We start from the raw sequence: 24880 nt of genomic DNA on the forward strand, positions 1-24880 counted from the left end.
CCCTGAACTAGGCAGATAACCCATTGTTCCTAGGCCGTCATTGAAAATAAAAATTTGTTCTTAACTGTCTTGCCTAGTTCAATATAGGTTGAAAGAAAAGTGAAGACTCAAACAAGAGGAGTATTAAATGGGCAATCTGCAGTTCAAACAATAACAAAGTGAACACCACCACTGTGTCACAGCTGAGAGATGGGGCTGGAGAAATGTAACCACTTTCAAATTCATAGACGGAGAGCAATGGATGCCAGGACTGACCATCCGTGATATCAAAAAATTATCGTTTTAACCATGTTTTGAGGCTATACAGTGTTTGTTTACAATTATTATTGTTTGCCAAGGGAGTTAAACAAACACGTTTATATTTTGGGTTAGACAGTTGAACTCAGCTCATTTATAAGTTATATTCTACAAGAATCAATGGCTATATATCAAAATTGGAAGTAGTAATCACAGATTGGGCTTTCAAGAGTGATAGTGGTTCTGCAGTGATAGTGATCAGAGATGGGGATCGCTGCTCTTCTATAGACACACTCCAGCAGATGTGACTGTATTACTAGTTACTCTAATACTGTACCACTAGTGAGAGGCTGACTAGGCTTGATGTAATGTTTCCAATAAATCTCCAATAAATACCTTGGAACTAATGCTACAGCAATATACCACAGTGTGGAGTCTGCCTTTTTTGCTACACTAACTCAGTGAGGCCTCTGTTAAGAGAAGAGGACAGGTGAAGAGATGATTGAGGAAAACACTGGCATAAAAACACATGACTAAAGAGACATTAACTCTTGTAATTTGATAAATAACCATAACAAAATGAATTTGACTTTGCTGCTCTCTGTTCTCTGTTAAATTGTTAGCCTATATGACAGAATGACATGAATCATCCTCTTCTTTCCGAATGAATCAATCTGTTCTTTTCTCTTCGTCACAAGTAACCGGAACCATGTTCCAGACTGCATGCCTGCTGGTGCTTTAGGGGCTGGGCCGTAACTGTAAGGGGAATGATATGGCATCTGTTTTCTGTGAATTAGGCTAGGGGCTTATGTGGTGCAGAATGAAGTGATCTCAGATGTCTGCTATATAACAGAACTATTACCAAAACAGAGCGCCTGGAAAAGGAACCCCCTTTCTCTATTTCCTTTCTCTTTCTCCTCCTCTCCTTGTCTTCTCTCTCACTGCTCAAAACCTAACTAGCTGAACTCAGCCTCACCTCATTCCCTCACTTCCTCGCCCTCTCTCTCTCCCATCCTCGCCCTCTCTCTCTCCCTTCCTCGCCCTCTCTCTCTCCTTTCCTCGCCCTCTCTCTCTCCCTAGACCTCGCCCTCCCTCGCTCATCCTCTCTCGCCCTTCTTCTCTCTCTCTCCTCCCTCTCTTATGCTCTGCTGTCCCATATTACCAGAGTCTAACAGCTGCCCTGATTGCTCTTTCCTTCCCTCTCCCTTCTTCTCGCGCTTCTCTCGCTCTCTCTCTCCTGCTGACACTGTCTGTCTACCCCGCTGTCTGTGTCTGTCTACCCCGCTGTCTGTCTGTCTGCCCCGCTGTCTGTGTGTCTGTCCTTTGCTCTCTCTTACTCACTCTGTTTGCTGAATAGTGAGGCGTGTTGTTTTGAGGAGTCAGTGTGGACACTGATCATGTGTGGTTGCTATCACTCACCATCAAACACTTCTATTTACTCTGCATGGTATTATCCACAAGGTGCTGTCTTGCAGACTGTGACTTTACAACTTGAGTTAGCATATATCTGGTTTCTTTCTTATCATCCATGCTTTCCTTACCTTGTAAAACAACCCCCCTAACAGGTAATGAACCCACAACCCGATTCTTTTTTGGCTTCTGTTAGTCCTGCCTAACCACATACAACCTCCTCTGTTTATTTGTCCCAACACTGGTCACATTATGCAACTGGATTTTTATTACACACATCTGTTAGATATTGGCTCCAGTGCTACAGCGACAGGGTGGTGTTATTGAGATCCAGTCTGTTCAGCAATGGATACAGAGACTGACTGAACAGAGAGGTACTAGGCCTATAGATTGTTGTAAGGGAAGGGCGAGGGCATCCCAGAGTCACAGAACGTCAACACACTTGGTATGCAGTGAATTTCAAGGGAGAAAGAAACCGGAAGGGCAGAAAAAAACACCTGTTTTCGCTGGAGGAATTTTAATGACTGCCTTTATGTTTCCTTGTCACTCCCTTGTTTTGGGATCTGTTTTCTGGACGAACGGCCCATACCGCCGATTTGCTTGTAGCAGTCCCACCCTTAACAGAGCTGGTACACACACACACGAATGCACACACGTAGATACGTGTATGGAGGGATAGGAGGTTGTGGAAGGTTACTGGTCTGGCTGTGTCTCTCCAGGCGTTCCAGCCTCCTCCTCCTCCTCTTCCTCCTCCCCAGGACGGGGGCGACCCAGCAAGGTGACCTTAGTGGCAGTGCTCGACCGCCCGTACCTTCACGCTTCCCCTGGATGTTTGAGTCAATGAATTACTAAGAACTCCATAAAAATACTATATCCTGCTGAAACAACATAGAAGAGGGTTTCACTGAGGGTGCTGTGTGGCTGTTTCCTTAGCTGAATGCACCCTGGTTAAGATCGCCTTCTTAATGACTGAAATGTCAAAACAAAAATTGGATTGGCAGGGGCCCCGCTTTGCCTCATACAATGTTAGTGGTAGGTGGGAAACACTAGGCCTCAGATAATCTCCTCAATATGCCCAAGTGTGAGGCTTTGTGAGACTATGCCCGAGGGGTCTTCCTAACATGCAGTGGTTCCCAAACTGACTGGTTTTAATATAATACATCAATAAAATCAATTTAGCCTCAAATAAATAATGAAACATGTTCAATTTGGTTTAAATAATGTAAAAACAAAGTGTTGGAGAAGAAAGTGAAAGTGCAATATGTGCCATGTAAGAAAGCTAACGTTTAAGTTCCTTGCTCAAAACATGAGAACATATGAAAGCTGGTGGTTCCTTTTAACATGAGTCTTCAATATTCCCAGGTAAGAAGTTTTAAGTTGTAGTTATTATAAGAATTATAGGACTATTTCTCTCAATACCATTTGTATTTCATTAACCTTTGACTATTGGATGTTCTTATAGGCACTTTAGTATTGCCAGTGTAACAGTATAGCTTCCATCCCTCTCCTCGCTCCTACCTGGGCTCGAACCAGGAACACAACGACAACAGCCACCCTCAATGCAGCGTTACCCATGCAGAGCAAGGGGTATAACTACTACGAGTCTCAGAGCGAGTGACGTTTGAAACGCTATTAGTGCGCACCCCGCTAATTAGCTAGCCATTTCACATCGGTTACACCAGCCTAATCTCGGGAGTTGATAGGCTTGAAGCACAGCAAAGAGCTTCTGGCAAAACGCAGGAAAGTGCTGTTTGAATGAATGCTTACGAGCCTGCTGCTGCCTACCACCGCTCAATCAGACTGCTCTATCAAATCATAGACTTAGTTATAGCATAATAACACACAAAAATACGAGCCTTAGAGGTCATTAATATGGTCGAATACAGAAACTATCATCTCGAAACAAGACGTTTATTCTTTCAGTGAAATAAGGAACCGTTCCGTATTTTATCTAATGGGTGGCACCCATAAGTCTAAATATTCCTGTTACATTGCACAACCTTCAATGTTATGTCATAATTTCGTAAAATTCTGGCAAATTAGGCGGCCCAAACTGTTGCATATACACTGACTCTGCGTGCAATGAACGCAAGAGAAGTGACACAATTTCACCTGGTTAATATTGCCTGCTAACCTGGATTTCTTTTAGCTAAATATGCAAGTTTAAAAATATATACTTCTGTGTATTGATTTTAAGAAAGGCATTGATGTTTATGGTTAGGTACACATTGGAGCAACGATACGCACCGCATCGATTATATGCAACGCAGGACACGGTCGATAAACTAGTAATATCATCAACTATGTGTAGTTAACTAGTGATTATGATTGATTGATTGTTTTTTATAAGCTAAGTTTAATACTAGCTAGAAACTTACCTTGGCTTCTACTGCATTCACGTAACAGGCAGGCTCCTCGTGGAGTGCAATGTAATCAGGTGGTTAGAGCGTTGGACTAGTTAACTGTAAGGTTGCAAGATTGAATCCCCCGAGCTGACAAGGTAAAAATCTGTCGTTCTGCCCCTGAACGAGGCAGTTAACCCACCGTTCGTTCCTAGGCCGTCATTTAAAATAAGAATGTGTTCTTAACTGACTTGCCTAGTTAAATAAAGATTAAATAAAGGTGTAAAAAATACCGATTTCCGATTGTTATGAAAACTTGAAATCGGCCCTAATTAATCGGCCATTCCGATTAATCGGTCGACCTCTATATATATATATATATATATATATATATATACACTGCTCAAAAAAATAAAGGGAACACTAAAATAACACATCCTAGATCTGAATGAATGAAATATTCTTATTAAATACTTTTTTCTTTACATAGTTGAATGTGCTGACAACAAAATCACACAAAAATGATCAATGGAAATCAAATTTATCAACCCATGGAGGTCTGGATTTGGAGTCACACTCAAAATTAAAGTGGAAAACCACACTATTCTAGCCTAAAATAGCAGGGTTAATTAGAAATGTAGTCACGGGTTCAGGGTAGACAAGAGGAACAGGAGTGGGGTTTTGAGGCTCCTATATCAGTCTGATATGATGGCGTATGTCCCAAATAGCACCCTATTCCCGATACAGTGCACTACTTTTTTACCAGATCCCAATACGCTCGGGTCAGAAGTAGTGCACTCTATAGGGAGCCATTTTAGATGTACCCTGGTATCCTTACCTTGACGACTCCTAAATGAAATACATCTCCCTCTAATCTCTTCAGTTAGTTTGGGTGCACGTCATTTTGTTTTGTCATTTCTTCTTTTTTACTTGCTCTCCTTACAGGGTTTATGGGGTTTCAGTGTGCATTCTAGACCCTCCCTCTCTACACACGCATGCTGCAGACGTTGCTAATAAATTGCATCACCCTTCTGTTTCAGTACACGCACACAACACATGCAATTTGCGATGATGGTATGTTTTAACAATGATCTTAAGAATATTTTGGGAGGCCCAGAATGATACCCACATCCTGTAAAAACTACCCATTTTTTTTTGAATATTTAAAACATACAATATACTTGCAGTGAAGCCGCTCAACAACTACATCATATTAGTCATCGAACAGCCTCCCATCCAGAGAGACAGACAGAAGCAACCAGGGTCAACGTCTTGCTCAAGGGCACGTCGACAGATTTCCACAAGGTCAAAAATGGGGACCCGAACCAGCGATCCATCAGCCACCGATCCAAGCTCCCAACCACCAGGCCTCCAGCCCTCTAAGCCCCCCCCCCCACAAAAATGATCAATGGAAATCAAATGTATCAACCCATGGAGGTCTGGATTTGGAGTCACACTCAAAATTAAAGTGGAAAACCACACTACAGGCTGATCCAACTTTGATGTAAAGTCAAAATGAGGCTCAGTAGTGTGTGTGGCCTCCACGTGCCTGTATGACCTCCCTACAACGCCTGGGCATGCTCCTGATGAGGTGGCGGATGGTCTCCTGAGGGATCTCCTCCCAGACCTGGACTAAAGCATCCGCCAACTCCTGGACAGTCTGTGGTGCAACGTGGCGTTGGTGGACGGAGCGAGACATGATGTCCCAGATGTGCTCAATTGGATTCAGGTCTGGGGAACGGGCGAGCCAGTCCATAGCATCAATGCCTTCCTCTTGCAGGAACTGCTGACACACTCCAGCCACATGAGGTCTAGCATTGTCTTGCATTAGGAGGAACCCAGGGCCAACTGCACCAGCATATGGTCTCACAAGGGGTCTGAGGATCTCATCTCGGTACCTAATGGCAGTCAGGCTACCTCTGGCGAGCACATGGAGGGCTGTGCAGCCCCCAAAGAAATGCCACCCCACACCATGACTGACCCACTGCCAAACCGGTCATGCTGGAGGATGTTGCAGGCAGCAGAACGTTCTCCACGGCGTCTCCAGACTCTGTCACGTCTGTCACATGTGCTCAGTGTGAACCTGCTTTCATCTGTGAAGAGCACAGGGCGCCAGTGGCAAATTTGCCAATCTTGGTGTTCTCTGGCAAATGCCAAACGTCCTGCACGGTGTTGGGCTGTAAGCACAACCCCCACCTGTGGACGTCGGGCCCTCATACCACCCTCATGGAGTCTGTTTCTGACCGTTTGAGCAGACACATGCACATTTGTGGCCTGCTGGAGGTCATTTTGCAGGGCTCTGGCAGTGCTCCTCCTGCTCCTCCTTGCACAAAGGCGGAGGTAGCGGTCCTGCTGCTGGGTTGTTGCCCTCCTACGGCCTCCTCCACGTCTCCTGATGTACTGGCCTGTCTCCTGGTAGCGCCTCCAGGCTCTGGACACTACGCTGACAGACACAGCAAACCTTCTTGCCACAGCTCGCATTGATGTGCCATCCTGGATGAGCTGCACTACCTGAGCCACTTGTTATGGGTTGTAGACTCCGTCTCATGCTACCACTAGAGTGAAAGCACCTCCAGCATTCAAAAGTGACCAAAACATCAGCCAGGAAGCATAGGAACTGAGAAGTGGTCTGTGGTCACCACCTGCATAACCACTCCTTTATTGGGGGTGTCTTGCTAATTGCCTATAATTTCCACCTGTTGTCTATTCTATTTGCATAACAGCATGTGAAATTTATTGTCAATCAGTGTTGCTTCCTAAGTGGACAGTTTGATTTCACAGAAGTGTGATTGACTTGGAGTTACATTGTGTTGTTTAAGTGTTCCCTTTATTTTTTTGAGCAGTGTATGTATATATATCTATATATATATATATATTTATATCTATATATATATATATATATATATATATAAAAAATTGTAATCAGTCCGGCTTTCAACTTACTCTTGGAAGTTGTAATAGTAGAATGCACAGGGGGCAATTTCGAAATTGGGTAGTGCCATCTCTGTCGCTGTATTCTAGCATGTGATGCAGGAGTTGCTGCAACTCACTGCAAAATGGCATGAGGTATTCCATTGCAGTTGTTCTACTATACAAAGGTTGCAAATCACACGAAGAGCCATAGATACTCAATGTATGAATATGTTCCATCATAGAGTAAAATATACAGTACTGAGAGAAATAGAAAGCCGGTTGTACTTCAAGGTCATTGTCATCACTGATTGGATAAAGTCTCCTGCATTTTAACTATGGATGATGACTCACAAAAACCATTAACATGATCGATCTGTGTTCTCAAGTAGGTCATCAGAATAACACGTTGTTTATCAACAAAATCCTTTTCTCTGGCGGAAGGCTGGGTCTGTAGGTTGAGCTGTGAATTGGAGGGGGGAGGTACAGTACCCGTCACAAGTTTGGACGCCTACTCATTCAAGGGTTTTTCTTTATTTGTTCTATTTTCTACATTGTAAAATAATAGTGAAGACATCAAAACTATGAAATAACACATATGGAATCCTGTAGTAACCAATAAAGTGTTAAACAAATCAAAATATATTTTAGATTCTTCAAAGTAGCCACCCTTTGCCTTGACAGCTTTGCACACTCTTGGCATTCTCTCAACCAGCTTCACCTGGAATGCTTTTTCAACAGTCTTGAAGGAGTTCCCACATATGCTGAGCACTTGTTGGCTGCTTTTCCTTCACTCCGCGGTCCAACTCATCCCAAAACATCTCAATTGGGTTGAAGTCGGGTGATTGTGGAGACCAGGTCATCTGATGCAGCACTCCAACACTCTTCTTGGTCAAATAGCCTTTACACAGCCTGCAGGTGTGTTGGGTCATTGTCCTGTTGAAAAACAAATGATAGTCCCACTAAGCGCAAACCAGATGGGATGGCGTATCGCTCCAGAATGCTGTGGTAGCCATGCTGGTTAAGTGTGCCTTGAATTCTAAATATATCAACGTCAGTGTCACCAGCAAAGCACCCCCACACCATCGCACCTCCTCCATGCTTCACGGTGGGAACCACACATGCAGAGATAATCCGTTCACCTACTCTGCGTCTCACAAAGACACCCTGTTTGGAACCAAAAATCTCCAGTTTGGACTCATCAGACCAAAGGAAATTTTCCACCGGTCTAATGTCCGTCCATTGCTCGTGTTTCTTGGCCCAAGCAAGTCTTCATCTTATTGGTGTTTTAGTCGTGGTTTCTTTGCAGCAATTCGACCATGAAGGCCTGATTCACGCAGTCTCCTCTGAACAGTTGATGTTGAGATATGTCTGTTATTGAACTCTGTGAAGCATTTATTTGGGCTGCAATTTCTGAGGCTGATTACTCTAATAAACTTATTATGATAGGCTAATTGACATAATTTGAGCCAATTGGTCGTGTACCTGTGGATGTATTTCAAGGTCTACATTCAAACTCAGTGCCTCTTTGCTTGACATCATGGGAACATCAAAAGAAATCAGTCAAGACCTCAGATTTTTTGTTGTTGTAAACCTCCACAAGACTGGTTCATCCTTGGGAGCAATTTCCAAACGCCTGAAGGTACCACATCTGTAAAAACAATAGTATGCAAGTATACCATGGGACCACGCAGCCGTCATACTGCTCAGGAAGGAGACGTGTTCTGTCTCTTAGAGATGAACGCACTTTGGTGCGAAAATTGCAAATCAATCCCAGAACAACAGCAAAGGACCTTGTGAAGATGCTGGAGGAAACGGGTACAAAAGTATTTATATCCACAGTAAAACGAGACCTATATCGACATAACCAGAAAGGCCTCTCAGCAAGGACGGCTCCAAAACCGCCATAAAAAAGCCAGACTTTGCAACTGCACATGGGGACAAAGATCATACTTTTTGGAGAAATGTCCTCTGGTCTGATGAAACAAAAATAGAACTGTTTGGCCATAATGACCATCGTTATGTTTGGAGGAAAAAGGGGGAGGCTTGCAAGCCGAAGAACACCATCCCAACACCATTGTGCGGGTGCTTTGCTGCAGGAGGGACTGGTGCACTTCACAAAATAGATGGAATCATGAGGGAGGAAAGTTATGTGGATATATTGAAGCAACATCTCAAGACATCAGTCAGGAAGTTAAAGCTTGGTCGCAAATGGGTCTTCCAAATGGACAATGACCCCAAGCATGCTTCCAAATTTGTGGCAAAATGGCAACAAAGTCAAGGTATTGGAGTAGTCATCACAAAGCCCTGACCTCAATCCCATAGAAAATGTGTGTCCAGAACTGAAAAAATGTGTGCGAGCAAGGAGGCCTACAAACCTGACTCAGTTACACCAGCTCTGTCAGGAGGAATGGGCCAAAATTCACCCAGCTTATTGTGGGAAGCTTGTGGAAGGCTACCTGTAACGTTTGACCCAAGTTAAACATTTTAAAGGGAGTGCTACCAAATACTAATTGAGTGCATGTAAACTTCTGACCCACTGGGAATGTGATGAAAGAAATAAAAGCTGAAGTAAATCATTCTCTCTACTATTATTCTGACATTTCACATTCTTAAAATAAAGTGGTGATCCTAACTGACCTAAGACAGGGCATTTTTACTCTGATTATATGTCAGGAATTGTGAAAAACTGAGTTTAAATATTTTTGGCTAAGGTGTATGTAAACTTCTGACTTCAACTGTACCACCCCTACCTTGTCACATCACAACTGATTGGCTCAAACGCATTAAGAAGGAAAGAATTCCAGAAAAAAACTTTTACCAAAACACACTTGTTAATTTAAATGCATTCCAGGTGACTAGCTCATGAAGCTGGTTGAGAGAATGCCAAGAGTGTGCAAAGCTTTCATCAAGGCAAAGGATGGCTACTTTGAAGAATCTAAAATCTATATTGTATAACACTTTTTTGGTTCCTACATGATTTCACTACAGCATTCCACGCTGCATCCCGCTGCTGGCTTGCTTCAGAAGTTAAGCATGGTTGGTCCTGGTCGGTCCCTGGATGGGAGACCCAGATGCTGCTGGAAGTGGTGTTGGAGGGCCAGTAGGATGCACCCGTTCCTCTGGTCAAAAAAATATCCCAATGCCCCAAGGCAGTGATTGGGGACATTGCCCTGTGCAGGGTTCCGTCTTTCGGATGGGACGTTAAACGGCTGTCTGACTCTGTGGTCACTAAAGATCCCATGGCACTTATTGAAGGAGTAGGTGTTCTAACCCCGTTGTCCTGGCTAAATTCCTAATCTGTCCCTCATACCATCACAGTCACCTAATCATCCCCAGTTTACAATTGTCTCATTCATTCCCCTCCTCTCCCCTGTAACTATTCCCCAGGTTGTTGCTGTAAATGACAATGTGTTCCCAGTAAACTTACCTGGCAAAATATTTTTGGGTTCTTTTTAAAATTGATTTCATTGTTTCGATGTCTTTTTTTATTATTCTACAATGTAGAAAATAGTAAACATTAAGAAAAACCCTTGACACGGTGTGTCAACTTTTGAATGGTACAGTACTGTATGTGGGCAGAGATTCAGATTGTAACTGTGAATGAATGGTAACAGCTGCGTTGGAGAACTCTATCACTAACACCACCACATGCGCGCGCGTGTCGTGACTGAGGAGCCGCAAGCAGAGCAGTCTCTCTCTGGGCTCGCCTCTGCTGCTGCCCTCCTTTTTCTCTCATCCCTCATTCTCTCTCTTTTTCATCTTTGGCTTTACCCTGTCCATTTACACCGTCTCATTGGACACCTTTGTAGAGCAGCTCTATCGTTTCTAGCTGACTGTCACAACGAGAGAAAACGAGGGAAGGATGGAGAGACAGAGAAGAAAATAGACGTTCTGACCTGGAAGACAGAAGACGGCACAAGCTTTCTTGAATCGAATCACCCCCTTTTTTGATAGAATTTTCAAGCTACTTTTTCTTAAATTCTGACTGTGCTTGTCAAAGGTTGATTATCTGGACAAGCAATGAATAAGACTAACGTCTTCTCCCTGCCTCGACGTAGGTGAAAGGAAAGCCAATACGATCTTGATTTCGTCTATTGCAGACGAGACCTCTTTTTAGAGACCCGCCTGCCTTTAGCTCCATATCGGTGGCCACCGCTATATCAGCGTCCATTCAAGACTTGAACGACGACACCTCTTTATGAAAATTAAATGTTTACCAAGATAATTAATAGCAAGTCTAAATAATAATGCTGGACACCAACCACTTCCTTTCCTTTGAGCCCGCCCCCTTGGACTATGTTCCAATGGGGGAAGAGCTGGACAAGCAGGACTTGAGGATGGACTACGAGAGACATACTTATCACAGCCTAAAAAAAGGTGGGCGGGGTTAGAATACTAAAAGAAGGTGGGTGGGTGGGGTTAGAAGACTAAAAGAAGGTGGGTGGGTGGGTGGGAGGGGTTAGAAGACTAAAAGAAGGTGGGTGGGAGGGGTTAGACGACTAAAAGAAGGTGGGTGGGTGGGGTTAGACGACTAAAAGAAGGTGGGTGGGTGGGGTTAGACGACTAAAAGAAGGTGGGTGGGTGGGGTTAGACGACTAAAAGAAGGTTGGTGGGGTTAAACTAAAAGGTGGGAGGGGTTAGACGACTAAAAGAAGGTGGGTGGGTGGGGTTAGACTAAAGAAGGTGGGTGGGGTTAGAAGACTAAAAGAAGGTGGGTGGGGTTAGAAGACTAAAAGAAGGTGGGTGGGTGGATGGGGTTAGATGACTAAAAGAAGGTGGGTGGGTGGATGGGGTTAGATGACTAAAAGAAGGTGGGTGGGTGGGGTTAGACAACTAAAGAAGGTGGGTGGGTGGGGTTGGACGACTAAAAGGTGGGTGGGTGGGGTTAGACGACTAAAAGAAGGTGGGTGGGTGGGGTTAGACGACTAAAGAAGGTTGGTGGGAGGGTGGGGTTAGACGACTAAAAGAAGGTGGGTGGGTGGGGTTAGACGACTAAAAGAAGGTGGGTGGTGTTAGACGACTAAAAGAAGGTGGGTGGATGGGGTTAGACGACTAAAAGAAGGTGGGTGGGTGGGGTTAGACGACTAAAAGAAGGTGGGTGGGTGGGGTTAGACGACTAAAAGAATGTGGGTGGGTGGGGTTAGACGACTAAAGGTGGGTGGGTGGGGTTAGACGACTAAAAGAAGGGTGGGTGGGGTTAGAAGACTAAAGAAGGTGGGTGGGGTTAGACGACTAAAAGAAGGTGGGTGGGTGGGGTTAGACGACTAAAGAATGTGGGTGGGGTTAGACGACTAAAGAAGGTGGGTGGGGTTAGACGACAAAAGAAGGTGGGTGGGTGGGTGGGTGGGGTTAGACGACTAAAGGTGGGTGGGTGGGTGGGGTTAGACGACTAAAGAATGTGGGTGGGGTTAGACGACTAAAGAAGGTGGGTGGGGTTAGACGACTAAAAGAAGGTGGGTGGGTGGGGTTAGAAGACTAAAGAATGTGGGTGGGGTTAGAAGACTAAAGAAGGTGGGTGGGGTTAGACGACTAAAAGAAGGTGGGTGGGTGGGGTTAGAAGACACTCAGTGGTAAGGGGAGATGTGATTTGTGTGTTTGTCATTTTAGATGTAGGCTTCCCCAAGATGTTATAATTCACAAGTTTATTGTCTAGCACAAGCTTTGGGTTTGGTTCTGTATGGTGACCAGACAGACTTCTGTCAAGCTTCATCCATCCTCTTCTTGATCCTTTTTTATTGATCCGTGTCGTGAAGTCATTGGCTTCGGCCATTCCTCATATATCTCCCTGGTTGTGGTGTGTAATGATCAAGCTAATGTCCAAATGGTGAGGTCATTGGATGATTACTGTGCTTTCCAAATAGAACTGTTCCAATGGCCATGCCAAGTGTTCGGCCATGCCAAGTGTGTGTGCGCATGTGAGTTCATAAGGGAGACTTCTAGGTGTGTGTGTGTGTGTGTGTGTGTGTGTGTGTGTGTGTGTGTGTGTGTGTGTGTGTGTGTGTGTGTGTGTGTGTGTGTGTGTGTGTGTGTGTGTGTGTGGGCAAGGGGAAGATATACCTAGTCAGTTGCAGAACTGAATGCATTCAACTGAAATGTGTCTTGTGCATTGAACCCAACCCCTCTGAATCAGAGAGGTGTCGGGGGTGCCTTATTCAACGTCATCTGCGTTCTGGGAACAGTTGTTGTTGGGGCTTAATTGCCTTGCTCAAGGGCAGAACGTCAGATTTGGGGATTTGAACCAGCAACATTTTGGTTACTGGCTCAACGGTCTTAACCGTGTGTGTGTGTGTGTGTGTACGCACGCACGCACAGTAGGTGTGGGCTGTGCCAGGTCTGGAGGCCCTTTGGGGACAGTGGCAGACATATTTAACTAGACCTAATGACACATGAGCACACTGTTGGCCCTCCTCCCTGTTCTTTTGTCTCTTTTTTCTCTCTCACACTCTCTGCATTCTCTCTCATCTTTCTTCTCTCTCTCAATTCAATTTAAGGGGCTTTGTTGGCGTGGGAAACATATGTTAACATTGCCGAAGCAAGTGAAATAGATAATAAACATAAGTGAAATGAACAATTCAAATTTACTGTAAACATTACACTCAGAAGTTCCAAAATAATAGACATTTCAAATGCCAAATTTTGTCTATATAGAGTGTTGTAGCAATGTGCAAATAGTTAAAGTACTAAAGGGAAAATAAATATGGGTTGTATTTACAATGGTGTTTTGTTATTAACTGGTTGCCCTTTTCTTGTGGCAACAGGTCACAAATCTTGCCGCTGTGATTGCACACTGTGGTATTTCACCCAGTAGATATGGGAGTTTATCAAATTTGGGTTTGTTTCGAATTCTTTGTGGATCTGTGTAATCTGAGGTAAATATGTGTCTCTAATATGGTCATACATTTGGCAGGAGGTTAGGAAGTGCAGCTCAGTTTCCACCTAATTTTGTGGGCAGTGTGCACATAGCCTGTCTTCTCTTGAGAGCCAGGTATACGGCGACCTTTCTAAATAGCAAGGCTATGCTCACTGGGTCTGTACATAGTCAGAGCTTTCCTTAAGTTCGGGTCAGTCACAGAGGTCAGGTATTCTGCCACTGTACTCTCTGTTTAGTGCCAAATAGCATTCTAGTTTGCTCTCTCTCTGCATTCTCTCTATTCTCTCTCTCATCTTTCTTCTCTCTCTATTCTCTCTCTCATCTTCTCTCTCTCTCTGAATTCTCTCTCTCTATCCTCTCTCTCATCTTTCTTCTCTCTCTCTCTGCATTCTCTTATTTTTATTCTCTCTCAATTCAATTCAATTTAATGGCTTTATTGGCATGGGAAACATGTTAACATTGCCAAAGCAAGTGAAGTAGATAATAAACTAAAGTAAAATAAACAATACAAATGAACATTAAACATTACACTCACAAAAGTTGTAAAATAATAGACATATCACATCAAATATCACATGTCCAAATAGTTAAAGTACAAAAGGGAAAATAAATATAAATATGGGTTGTACTCTCTCTGCATTCTCTCACTCTCAACTTCTCTCACTCTCTCTCTGCATTCTCTCCCTCTCAACTTCTCTCGCTCTCTCTCTGCACTCTCCCTCTCAACTTCTCTCGCTCTCTCTGCATTCTCTCCCTCTCAACTTCTCTCGCTCTCTCTCTCTCTCGCTCTCTCTCTGCATTCTCTCCCTCTCAACTTCTCTCCCTCTCTCTCTGCATTCTCTCATCTTTCTCTCTCTCGCTCTCTCTCTGCATTCTCTCCCTCTCAACTTCTCTCCCTCTCTCTCTGCATTCTCTCCCTCTCAACTTCTCTCCCTCTCTCTCTGCATTCTCTCCCTCTCAACTTCTCTCCCTCTCTCTCTGCATTCTCTCCCTCTCAACTTCTCTCCCTCTCTCTCTGCATTCTCTCCCTCTCAACTTCTTTCCCTCTCTCTCTGCATTCTCTCCCTCTCAACTTCTCTCGCTCTCTCTGCATTCTCTCCCTCTCAACTTCTCTCGCTCTCTCTGCATTCTCTCATCTTTCTCTCTCTCGCTCTCTCTCTGCATTCTCTCCCTCTCAACTTCTCTCGCTCTCTCTCTGCACTCTCCCTCTCAACTTCTCTCGCTCTCTCTCTGCACTCTCCCTCTCAACTTCTCTCGCTCTCTCTCTCTCTCGCTCTCTCTCTGCATTCTCTCCCTCTCAACTTCTCTCCCTCTCTCTCTGCATTCTCATCTTTCTCTCTCTCGCTCTCTCTCTGCATTCTCTCTTATCTTTCTCTCTCTCGCTCTCTCTCTGCATTCTCTCCCTCTCAACTTCTCTCCCTCTCTCTCTGCATTCTCTCCCTCTCAACTTCTCTCCCTCTCTCTCTGCATTCTCTCCCTCTCAACTTCTCTCCCTCTCTCTCTGCATTCTCTCCCTCTCAACTTCTCTCCCTCTCTCTCTGCATTCTCTCCCTCTCAACTTCTCTCCCTCTCTCTCTGCATTCTCTCCCTCTCAACTTCTCTCGCTCTCTCTGCATTCTCTCCCTCTCAACTTCTCTCCCTCTCTCTCTGCATTCTCTCATCTTTCTCTCTCTCGCTCTCTCTCTGCATTCTCTCTTATCTTTCTCTCTCTCGCTCTCTCTCTGCATTCTCTCCCTCTCAACTTCTCTCGCTCTCTCTGCATTCTCTCCCTCTCAACTTCTCTCGCTCTCTCTCTGCATTCTCTCCCTCTCAACTTCTCTCCCTCTCTCTCTGCATTCTCTCCCTCTCAACTTCTCTCGCTCTCTCTCTGCATTCTCTCTTATCTTTCTCTCTCTCGCTTTCTCTCTCATCTTCTCTCTCTTCTCTCCTTATTCTTCTCTCCTCTCTAACTGTGGATGCCTGGGGCCTGTATTCTAATAAATAGTCTTCTCCTCGTCCTACTTCCTCCGTGACTACAGCAGATCCAGAGGGATCTTCATGGTGGAACTTACAACTGTGCCCCTTGCTTTCAGATGTCAGTGGTCCAGAAGGAATGACGACATGGATGGAAAGGAGAGGTGTGGAAGAGTATTTAGATTTTGGTCTGGACTGAAGGGACAGGGAAGCAGGACACTCACTTAGCCTGTGTCCTTTCAAGAGAAGTGTATCTCGTGTCACTCAAACACAAAGTAGTTTAGGTGGTTAGGTGTCAGCAATGGTGGAAAAAGTACCCAATTGTCATACTTGAGTAAAAGTAAAGATATCAAAATATAAAATTACTCAAGAAAGTCACCCAGTAAAATACTACTTAAGTAAAAATCTAAAAGTATTTGGTTTTAAATATACTTAAGTATCAAAAGTAAATGTACTTACTAAATATACTTATTTATCAAAAGTATAAATCATTTCAAATTCCCTATATTAAGCAAACCAGATGGCACCGTTTTCTTGTTTTATTTATTTATAGATAGCCAGAGGCACACTCCAACACTCAGACATAATTTACAAACGAAGCATTTGTGTTTAGTGAGTCTGCCAGATCAGAGGCAGTAGTCATGGCCAGGGATGTTCTTTTGATGAGTGTGAATTGGACCATTTGTCTGTCCTGCTAAGCATTTCAAAATGTAACAAGTACTTTTGGTTGTCAGGGAAAATGTATGGCGTAAAAAATACATTATTTTCTTTTGGAATGTAGTACAGTAAAAGTTGTAAAAAAGATGAATAGTAAAGTACAGATACCCCAAAAAACTACTTATGTAGTACTTAAAAGTATTTTTAAGTACTTTACACCACTGGGGGTCAGGTCAGTTGTTCTGACTGGAAGACTGATAAGGACCTGCTTACTTCCCTTAATTGTTGCAAGACTTGCAACAATTCTTTCTGCGTTCTTTACATTGATACCATAGCTTGGCTTGATAATACAGGCTGCTGCGAGGAATGCATAGTAATAGGTCGACCTAAGAATGGCAGTGGTAAAACAGTCTGCTGACAGAATTACCGCCTGCATCTCTCGCTCTCTCTCGCTCTCCCTTTATCTTTATTTTTCTCTCTCTAGCTCCCCCCTATCTCTCTCTTTCGCTCTCTCTAGCTCCCCCCTATCTCTCTCTCGCTCCCTCTAGCTCCCCCCTATCTCTCTCTTTCGCTCTCTCTTGCTCCCCCCTATCTATCTCTGAAGTAGATAATACAAAAAGTGAAATAAACAAGAAAAAATTGCAGTAAACATTCCAAAAGAATAAAAACATTTTGAATGTCTTTGTCTATATACAGTGTTGTAACGATGTGCAAATGGTTAAAGTACAAAAGGGAAAATAAATAAACATAAATATAGGTTCTATTTACAATGATGTTTGTTCTTCACTAGTTTCCCTTTTCTTGTGGCAACAGGTCACAAATCTTGCTGCTGTGATGGCACACTGTGGTATTTCACCCAGTAGATAAAGGAGTTTATCACAATGGGTTTGTTTTCAAATTCTTTGTGGATCTGTGTAATCTCTCTCTCCCTTTATCTTCCTCTCTATCTCTCGTTTGCGCTCTCTCACAGACACACATACATTCTGTGTGGGTTTTTATAAGCGCACTGCGCAATCAACAACCGAGAGTTTAGAAACAGGAAGTTTGTAATAAATGCCACCATACTCCACCCTCCCTTTGCCCTCTGCCACAGCTTTTTTTAAGAGTGAGGGAGGAAACGAAAGAGAATGAAAGAACGAGGGAGTGGGTTCTGTCCATTGAGTCCTGCTCTAGCTGTCTACTCCAGTGTTTGTTGACACAAGGATACCCTCTCTGCCGTGCGGATGGACGGTTCAGTGTAGGATGGCAGTCTGGGCCTGAAACTCTGGTTTTGAAGAGGTGGTTGTTTCCTTGCTGGCAGTTGCTGACTCTCCTCTATCCCTCTCTCTCTGTTGTCATGCAGTCCTCCAGCTCAAACTACAGCAGAGACGCACCCGGGAGGAGCTGGTCAGCCAAGGGATCATGCCACGTAAGTAGTGCCCAAACTCTCTATTCTTATCTCTAGAGTCTAGACCAGCAAATATAATACAATGTCACCCTCTGCATTCTTGACCAGCACAGTGTCTGTTCCTGGTCCCCATGGACTGACAGGCCTGTTCTGTTCTGTTGTAATTTGCATTGTGTTGTTGTAATTTGTGTTGTGTTATGTTCTGTGGTGGTGGTGGTGGTGTTGTTATCAAGTGGGCCAGCCAGCTTCCCCTACTGTGTCCACTTCCTGTTATGTGTTCTCTTCAGTAGCTGAAGAGACTAAGGAGACTCAGTGTTCAGCTGTTGATAGGAGGAAGTGCATGGGCTACTTCTTACAGGAGAGAGGCACTGATTGTGTTGCGTCGTGCCTAAGAACAGCCCTTACCTGTGGTATATTTGCAATCAGTGCTTCTCTCCTGCATACCACACCCCCTCAGGCCTTATTGTTTACGTGTCTAACCTGGCCATAAGATGGGCCTCTCTCTCCCCTGTGCTCCCAGTCTTATTACACAACAACAACGGGCCAGGAGAACTAGGTGTCTCTACGGTGGCCTGGCTCAGACATACAGGACTTGATTCCAGATTAGTCCAGATTACTGAGGGTCAGGTTGTCTTCTTGTGGAGGAGGAGGCATTACCAACCAGCCTTTTAAAAGGGACTTCTTATGACCATGGCCCAAAGCTATAGCAGAACTGCTTTACCGCCAAGGCTCTGTAGAGTTAATAGACCGTAATGTGCTCATGCCATGGATTTACAGTCGCAGTGCAGTTGGTGCTATAAAGCAGACTGAATTACAGAGAAGGCTGGATCCTCCATGATCCATTTGCATGTATTTGTAGGCAAAAGTCGTCTTGATTTGATTAGTTACATCACAGGAATCCCAGGCCAATATTTAGCCCTGCCAGTCTGCGACCCTCCTAGTTGACCTTCCGTAAGCCAGCATTGCGTCCCTCAATAAACACGCACACACACAGCAGGGCCAGACGTCACTGTTTGACAGTTGAGCTGATTTAAGGCTTCACATTGGTGATGATGAAATCTCCAGTGTCCCTCCAACATCCTCTTCAACCATCCAGTGTGTGTGTGTTGGTGTGCACGTCTTTGTGTTTTCCAACTTCTGAATGATGTGACACACAGGGGCATGCTGAAGACCCATACAGTTGAAGAGAGTGATAAGTGTAGAAGGTCCCTCTCTCAGAAAGTCATCCCATCACTCTTCTCTCAGCTCTCACATGTCCTCCTTAAATTTCCTGGCTGTGCTGTAATTCACATCTTTATTGATAGTTCTATGGGTTCTCATGCGTACACCTCTCTTATACTATAGCAAGCCGTTCCTCCTTCACTGTTCTGCTGAAACAGGTCACTCACTAGTCAAGACAAAAACATACTGTTCTGTTTTCTGTTCTTACTGTTTGGTGGATAGAACTCCAGTGACTTTTTCATATAGAGAGTTCTGCTTTGTGTGTGTTCCTCAGTATCAGCTCTCACACTGTCTCCACTAGTGCTTTGCGCTGTACTCATTTGTTGGAGTTTTCATTCACGGTCGTTCCCTCTCCTTTATTGTTTTCTCTCTTTCCCTCACCACAGCACTGAAGAGTCCGGCGGCCTTCCACGAGCAGCGGAGGAATCTGGAGAGAGCCAGGGTAAGTCTAGTAGTCTCTCCAGCACTTTTTCTCTTTTTAGTTCAACAAGTGCAGTCTTTGTTGAAGTGCATCCTCTCCCTCTCTCTCTCGCTTCTTTCTCCATCTCCTGTCCCTCTCCTCCCTCTCCTGTCCCTCTCCTCCCTCTCCTGTCCCTTTCTCCCTCCCTCTCCTGTCCCTTTCTCCCTCCCTCCCTCTCCTGTCCCTTTTTTTCCATCTCCTGTTCCTTTCCTCTTCTCCCCCCTCTCTCCCTTTGTATCTCTCCCCTCTCTCCTCTCATCCATCTCTCCTCCTCTCTTCCAGACTGAGGACTATCTGAAGAGGAAGATCAGGAGTCGTCCTGAGCGCTCAGAGCTGGTCAGGATGCACATACTGGAGGGTGAGTCACAGCGCCCCCTCGCTGATCACCATAGAACTACACCCCCACACACTACTTCTCTAGAGGCAGTGAGCCAAATATACCACATCTGTTTGTGCTGATCTACACTGAACAAAAATGAAAACGCAACGTGTAAAGTCTTGATCCCAGAAATGTTCCATACACACACAAACCTTATTTCCCAAAACATATGGAAAAAATGTGTTTACATTCCTCCTTTGCCAAGATAATCCATCCACCTGACAGGTGTGGCATATCAAGAATCTGATTAAACAGCATGATCATTACACAGGTGCACCTTGTGCTGGGGACAATAAAAGGCTATTCTAAAATGTGCAGTTTTGTCACACAACACTGCTACAGATTTCTCAAGTTTTGAGGGAGCGTGCAATTGGCATGCTGATTGCAGGAATGTCCACCAGAGCTGCTGCCAGAGAATGTAATGTTAATTTCTCTACCATAAGCTGCCTCCAATGTTGTTTTAGAGAATTTAGCAGTACATCTAACCGGCCTAATACCGTGTGTTTTTGTTCCTCTTCTCTCTTCACACAGAGACGTCAGCGGAGCCGTCTCTGCAGGCCAAGCAGCTGCAGCTGAAGAGGGCCAGGCTGGCTGATGACCTTAATGATAAGATCTCCCACAGACCTGGTCCTATAGAGCTCATCCACAAGAACATCCTGCCTGTAGACCTGGACTGTCCTCTGCAGCACTCACTACTGGGTATGAACACACACTGTCCACTGCAATACACACACTGTACACTGCAATACACACACACAGAATGTCCACTGAAACACTCACTTCTGTTCTTGGTATGTACCCATTCTTATTGTCCAGTGTAACATACATTACAGATCAAGTATACAACACTACTTGTCATTGCAACACTTTACTGGGTACATACACAATATAAGTTCCAGTATGTACACAACAACACCTTAGTCAACTGGGTAGGAGCGTCCTTCCTGTGCACAGTCCACTGCAACATGTTTACTGGCCAGGTGAATTAGTCCCTCACTCAGACAAATTTACCCAACCACTCCCAAACTCCCTTCAATTAGTCACTGTTCATGGTTCACGTTCAAATGTTCCTCAAATGTTATCATTGCAATACATCAATTTCACAATACTGGACTGGTGTGGGGACATTGTTATTGCTAAATCCTTGTGCTGGAGAGACTGTGACCACTTCCATCATTAGTAATTCTGGTTTGGCCATCGCCTCTTTTTGTATTGCCAATTACTATTCCCTCTGTATGAAATACAGTTGATGTTTGTTGTAGTGAGACTCAACCTCACAACTAATCAACTTGTTGTTGTAGACAATAATTTGTTTGGCGAGAAGAACGGCAAAATAGAGGTTTAATAAATGTCTCTCAGATTCTCCAAAAGGTGCAGGAGAATCCTCATTGGACGAGGACAGCAGTGATGCATTTTCTCCGGATACGCTAGCCAATCACGACTCTCCACTGGGTCCACTCTCCCAGCTGTCCCCCTCTGACATGCTCACTCAGAACAGGGACATGTCCCCCTCACAGGTAGTAGGTTGAAGTCTTATTTTTGTACAGTACGTATAGCCACATAATGGAGATAGCCACTGGTATTCCTGCAAGTTACATAGACAAGTAATCACATGAGTTGTCCCATTATTGACACTTAAACTGACCAATCAGATGTTTTCTCAGTTCCTTACCCAGGTCCCACCACCACCTCCGCTGTTGGTGAATGGCCAAGACTCATTGCCACCACAGAAGCTGACCAATGGTTCAGCGATGTCGGGAGCTTCCTGCCCTGCTACTGGTCAGACCAAGGTGAGAGACATCCCCTGTCATTTGGCTATCAGAGTATCATGGAATTTAATAATTTGTGTATACAAGCAATCATATCTTACTTACTATTTCTCTCTCTCTCCCTCTCCCCATCTCCCACTCTTCCACCACTCCCAGTCGAAGCCCAGTTCGGAGCGGCCCCCCCAGAGGCCTAAGAAGGCCAAAGACAACAAGCCCAAGGTGAAGAAGCTCAAGTACCACCAGTACATCCCTCCGGACCAGAAGGCTGACCGGGAGCCTCCCCCTCAGCTGGACTCCACCTACACCAAGATCCTCCACCAGCAGCAGCTCATCCTCCAGCTGCAGATCCTCCACCAGCAGCAGCAGCACTACAACTACCACACCATCCTCCCAGCACCACCCAAGTGAGTGTGTGGGGGAAAGAGGTGTGAGTGTGTGGGGGAAAGAGGTGTGAGTGTGTGGGGGAAAGAGGTGTGAGTGTGTGGTGAGGAAAGAGGTGTGAGTGTGTGGTGAGGAAAGAGGTGCGAGTGTGGGGTCAGGAAAGAGGTGCGAGTGTGGCGTGAGGAAAGAGGTGCGAGTGTGGGGTGAGGAAAGAGGTGCGAGTGTGGGGTGAGGAAAGAGGTGCGAGTGTGGGGTGAGGAAAGAGGTGCGAGTGTGGGGTCAGGAAAGAGGTGCGAGTGTGGGGTCAGGAAAGAGGTGCGAGTGTGGGGTCAGGAAAGAGGTGCGAGTGTGGGGTCAGGAAAGAGGTGCGAGTGTGGGGTGAGGAAAGAGGTGCGAGTGTGGGGTGGGGGAAAGAGGTGCGAGTGTGGGGTGGGGGAAAGAGGTGCGAGTGTGGGGTGGGGGAAAGAGGTGCGAGTGTGGGGTGGGGGGAAAAAGTGCGAGTGTGGAGTGGGGAAAGAGGTGCGAGTGTGGGGTGGGGAAAGAGGTGCGAGTGTGGGGTGGGGAAAGAGGTGCGAGTGTGGCGTGGGGAAAGAGGTGCGAGTGTGGCGTGGGGAAAGAGGTGCGAGTGTGGGGTGGGGAAAGAGGTGCGAGTGTGGGGTGGGGAAAGAGGTGCGAGTGTGGGGTGGGGAAAGAGGTGCGAGTGTGGCGTGGGGAAAGAGGTGCGAGTGTGGGGTGAGGAAAGAGGTGCGAGTGTGGGGTGGGGAAAGAGGTGCGAGTGTGGGGTGGGGAAAGAGGTGCGAGTGTGGGGTGAGGAAAGAGGTGAGGAAAGAGGTGCGAGTGTGGGGTGAGGAAAGAGGTGCGAGTGTGGGGTGGGGGAAAGAGGTGCGAGTGTGGGGTGGGGGAAAGAGGTGGGGGAAAGAGGTGCGAGTGTGGGGTGAGGAAAGAGGTGCGAGTGTGGGGTGAGGAAAGAGGTGCGAGTCTGGGGTGAGGAAAGAGGTGCGAGTGTGGGGTGAGGAAAGAGGTGCGAGTCTGGGGTGAGGAAAGAGGTGCGAGTGTGGGGTGAGGAAAGAGGTGCGAGTGTGGGGTGAGGAAAGAGGTGCGAGTGTGGGGTGGGGGAAAGAGGTGCGAGTGTGGGGTGGGGGAAAAAGTGCGAGTGTGGGAAAAAGTGCGAGTGTGGGGTGGGGAAAGAGGTGCGAGCGTGTGGGGGAAAGAGGTGCGAGCGTGTGGGGGAAAGAGGTGCGAGCGTGTGGGGGAAAGAGGTGCGAGCGTGTGGGGGAAAGAGGTGCGAGCGTGGCGTGGGGAAAGAGGTGCGAGCGTGGGGTGGGGAAAAAGTGCGAGCGTGGAGTGGGGAAAGAGGTGCGAGCGTGTGGGGGAAAGAGGTGCGAGCGTGTGGGGGAAAGAGGTGCGAGCGTGTGGGGGAAAGAGGTGCGAGCGTGGGGTGGGGAAAAGAGGTGCGAACGTGGGGTGGGAAAAGAGGTGCGAGCGTGTGGGGGAAAGAGGTGCGAGCGTGGGGGGGAAAGAGGTGCGAGCGTGGGGGGGAAAGAGGTGCGAGCGTGGGGGTGGAAAGAGGTGCAAGCGTGTGGGGGAAAGAGGTGCGAGCGTGGGGTGGGGAAAAGAGGTGCGAGCGTGGGGTGGGGAAAAGAGGTGCGAGCGTGGGGGGGAAAGAGGTGCGAGCGTGGGGGGGAAAGAGGTGCGAGCGTGGGGGGGAAAGAGGTGCAAGCGTGGGGGGGAAAGAGGTGCGAGCGTGTGGGGGAAAGAGGTGCGAGCGTGGGGTGGGGAAAAGAGGTGCGAACGTGGGGTGGGAAAAGAGGTGCGAGCGTGGGGGGGAAAGAGGTGCGAGCGTGGGGGGGAAAGAGGTGCGAGCTTGGGGGGGAAAGAGGTGCAAGCGTGGGGGGGAAAGAGGTGTGTGTGGGGGGGAAGAGAAGAGGTGTGTGTGTGGGGGGGGAAGAGAAGAGGTGTGAGTGGGGGGGAAAGATGTGTGTGTGTGGGGGGGAAGAGAAGGGGTGTGAGTGTCTCTCTAGAAGTCCCCACAAGAATAGTAAACAAACTAAACTTTGACCAACTGGGGACATTTTGTTGGTCCCCACAAGCTCCTTAACCTAATTCTAAACCTAAGCTAGGGTTAAGGTTAGGTTTTTGGCTTAAAGTTAGGGTTAGGGTACGGGTTAAAATAATAGGATTTTGAACTGAATTGTATGGCCCCATAAGGTTAGCTGCATAAGACTCTGTGTGTGGACTGACTCAGCTGTTGTTTCTCTCTCCTCAGACCACCTGCAGAGCAACCACCTTCAACCAACCCCGCCCCCTCCCTTTTGCGCAGTGTTCCCCCGACGACCTCTGCCTCTTCCAATCAGAATGGGTCCAGTCGTCAGAGCCAAACCCCTGTGGGAGGAACCAAACCTTTGACGCTACCAGCCAACCTGGATGACTTCAAAGTAAGTAGATAGGTGGATGCATAGAAACAGAATTCTACTTCTGTGTGTAGACACTAGCTACTGGGAATGTATTTATTTCAGATCAGTGTAGATAAAGAAAGGGAGATTAGAAGAGAACCACATTAGACTATTGATATGCACTTTTAGATGGAGAGACACAGAGAGAGAGATGGGGAGAGAGAGAGGGGCGGGGCCTTCGTCAGGGTTGTAATCTGAGCCCTGCACTCTTCAATATTTACATCAACAAATTGGCCACTATTCTAGAAAAATCCTCAGCCCCTGGTGTTAGTCTCCATAATGCAGAGGTTAAATGCCTACTCTTCGCAGATGACCTATGCCTGCTGTCACCCACAGCACATGGCCTACAGCAGAGCATGGACCTGCTAGAGCAGTACTGCCAGACCTGGGCCCTGGCAGTAAACCCCAAAAAGACTAAAATAATGATTTTCCAGAGAAGATCCAGAT

The 24880-nt window shown here is 46.1% G+C and overlaps 1 protein-coding gene across 12 annotated transcripts in view; it reads left to right on the plus strand.

The window, feature by feature from the left end:
• The window catches only part of LOC139571274 (myocardin-related transcription factor A-like), a 91456-nt gene that overhangs the window by 53649 nt on the left and 12927 nt on the right, over positions 1-24880 (plus strand). For 8 of the 12 annotated variants that reach the window (XR_011674264.1, XR_011674265.1, XM_071393988.1 and 5 more), the window contains 8 exons: positions 17726-17791; positions 19378-19433; positions 19734-19809; positions 20362-20529; positions 21190-21350; positions 21495-21620; positions 21756-22003; positions 24247-24415. Coding sequence is in view for 10 of the 12 variants with exons in the window: in XM_071393988.1 (XP_071250089.1) it covers positions 17726-17791; positions 19378-19433; positions 19734-19809; positions 20362-20529; positions 21190-21350; positions 21495-21620; positions 21756-22003; positions 24247-24415 (1070 nt within the window). In the remaining 2 variants the exon portion in view is untranslated. Of the gene's footprint in view, positions 1-10623; positions 11280-17725; positions 17792-19377; positions 19434-19733; positions 19810-20361; positions 20530-21189; positions 21351-21494; positions 21621-21755; positions 22004-24246; positions 24416-24880 lie in introns of those variants that run through there. The other 4 variants (XM_071393983.1, XM_071393990.1, XM_071393986.1 and 1 more) reach the window with 3 other exon arrangements.

The sequence above is a fragment of the Salvelinus alpinus genome, chromosome 3 (assembly GCF_045679555.1).
Source record: "Salvelinus alpinus chromosome 3, SLU_Salpinus.1, whole genome shotgun sequence".
Classification (NCBI taxonomy): domain Eukaryota; kingdom Metazoa; phylum Chordata; class Actinopteri; order Salmoniformes; family Salmonidae; genus Salvelinus; species Salvelinus alpinus.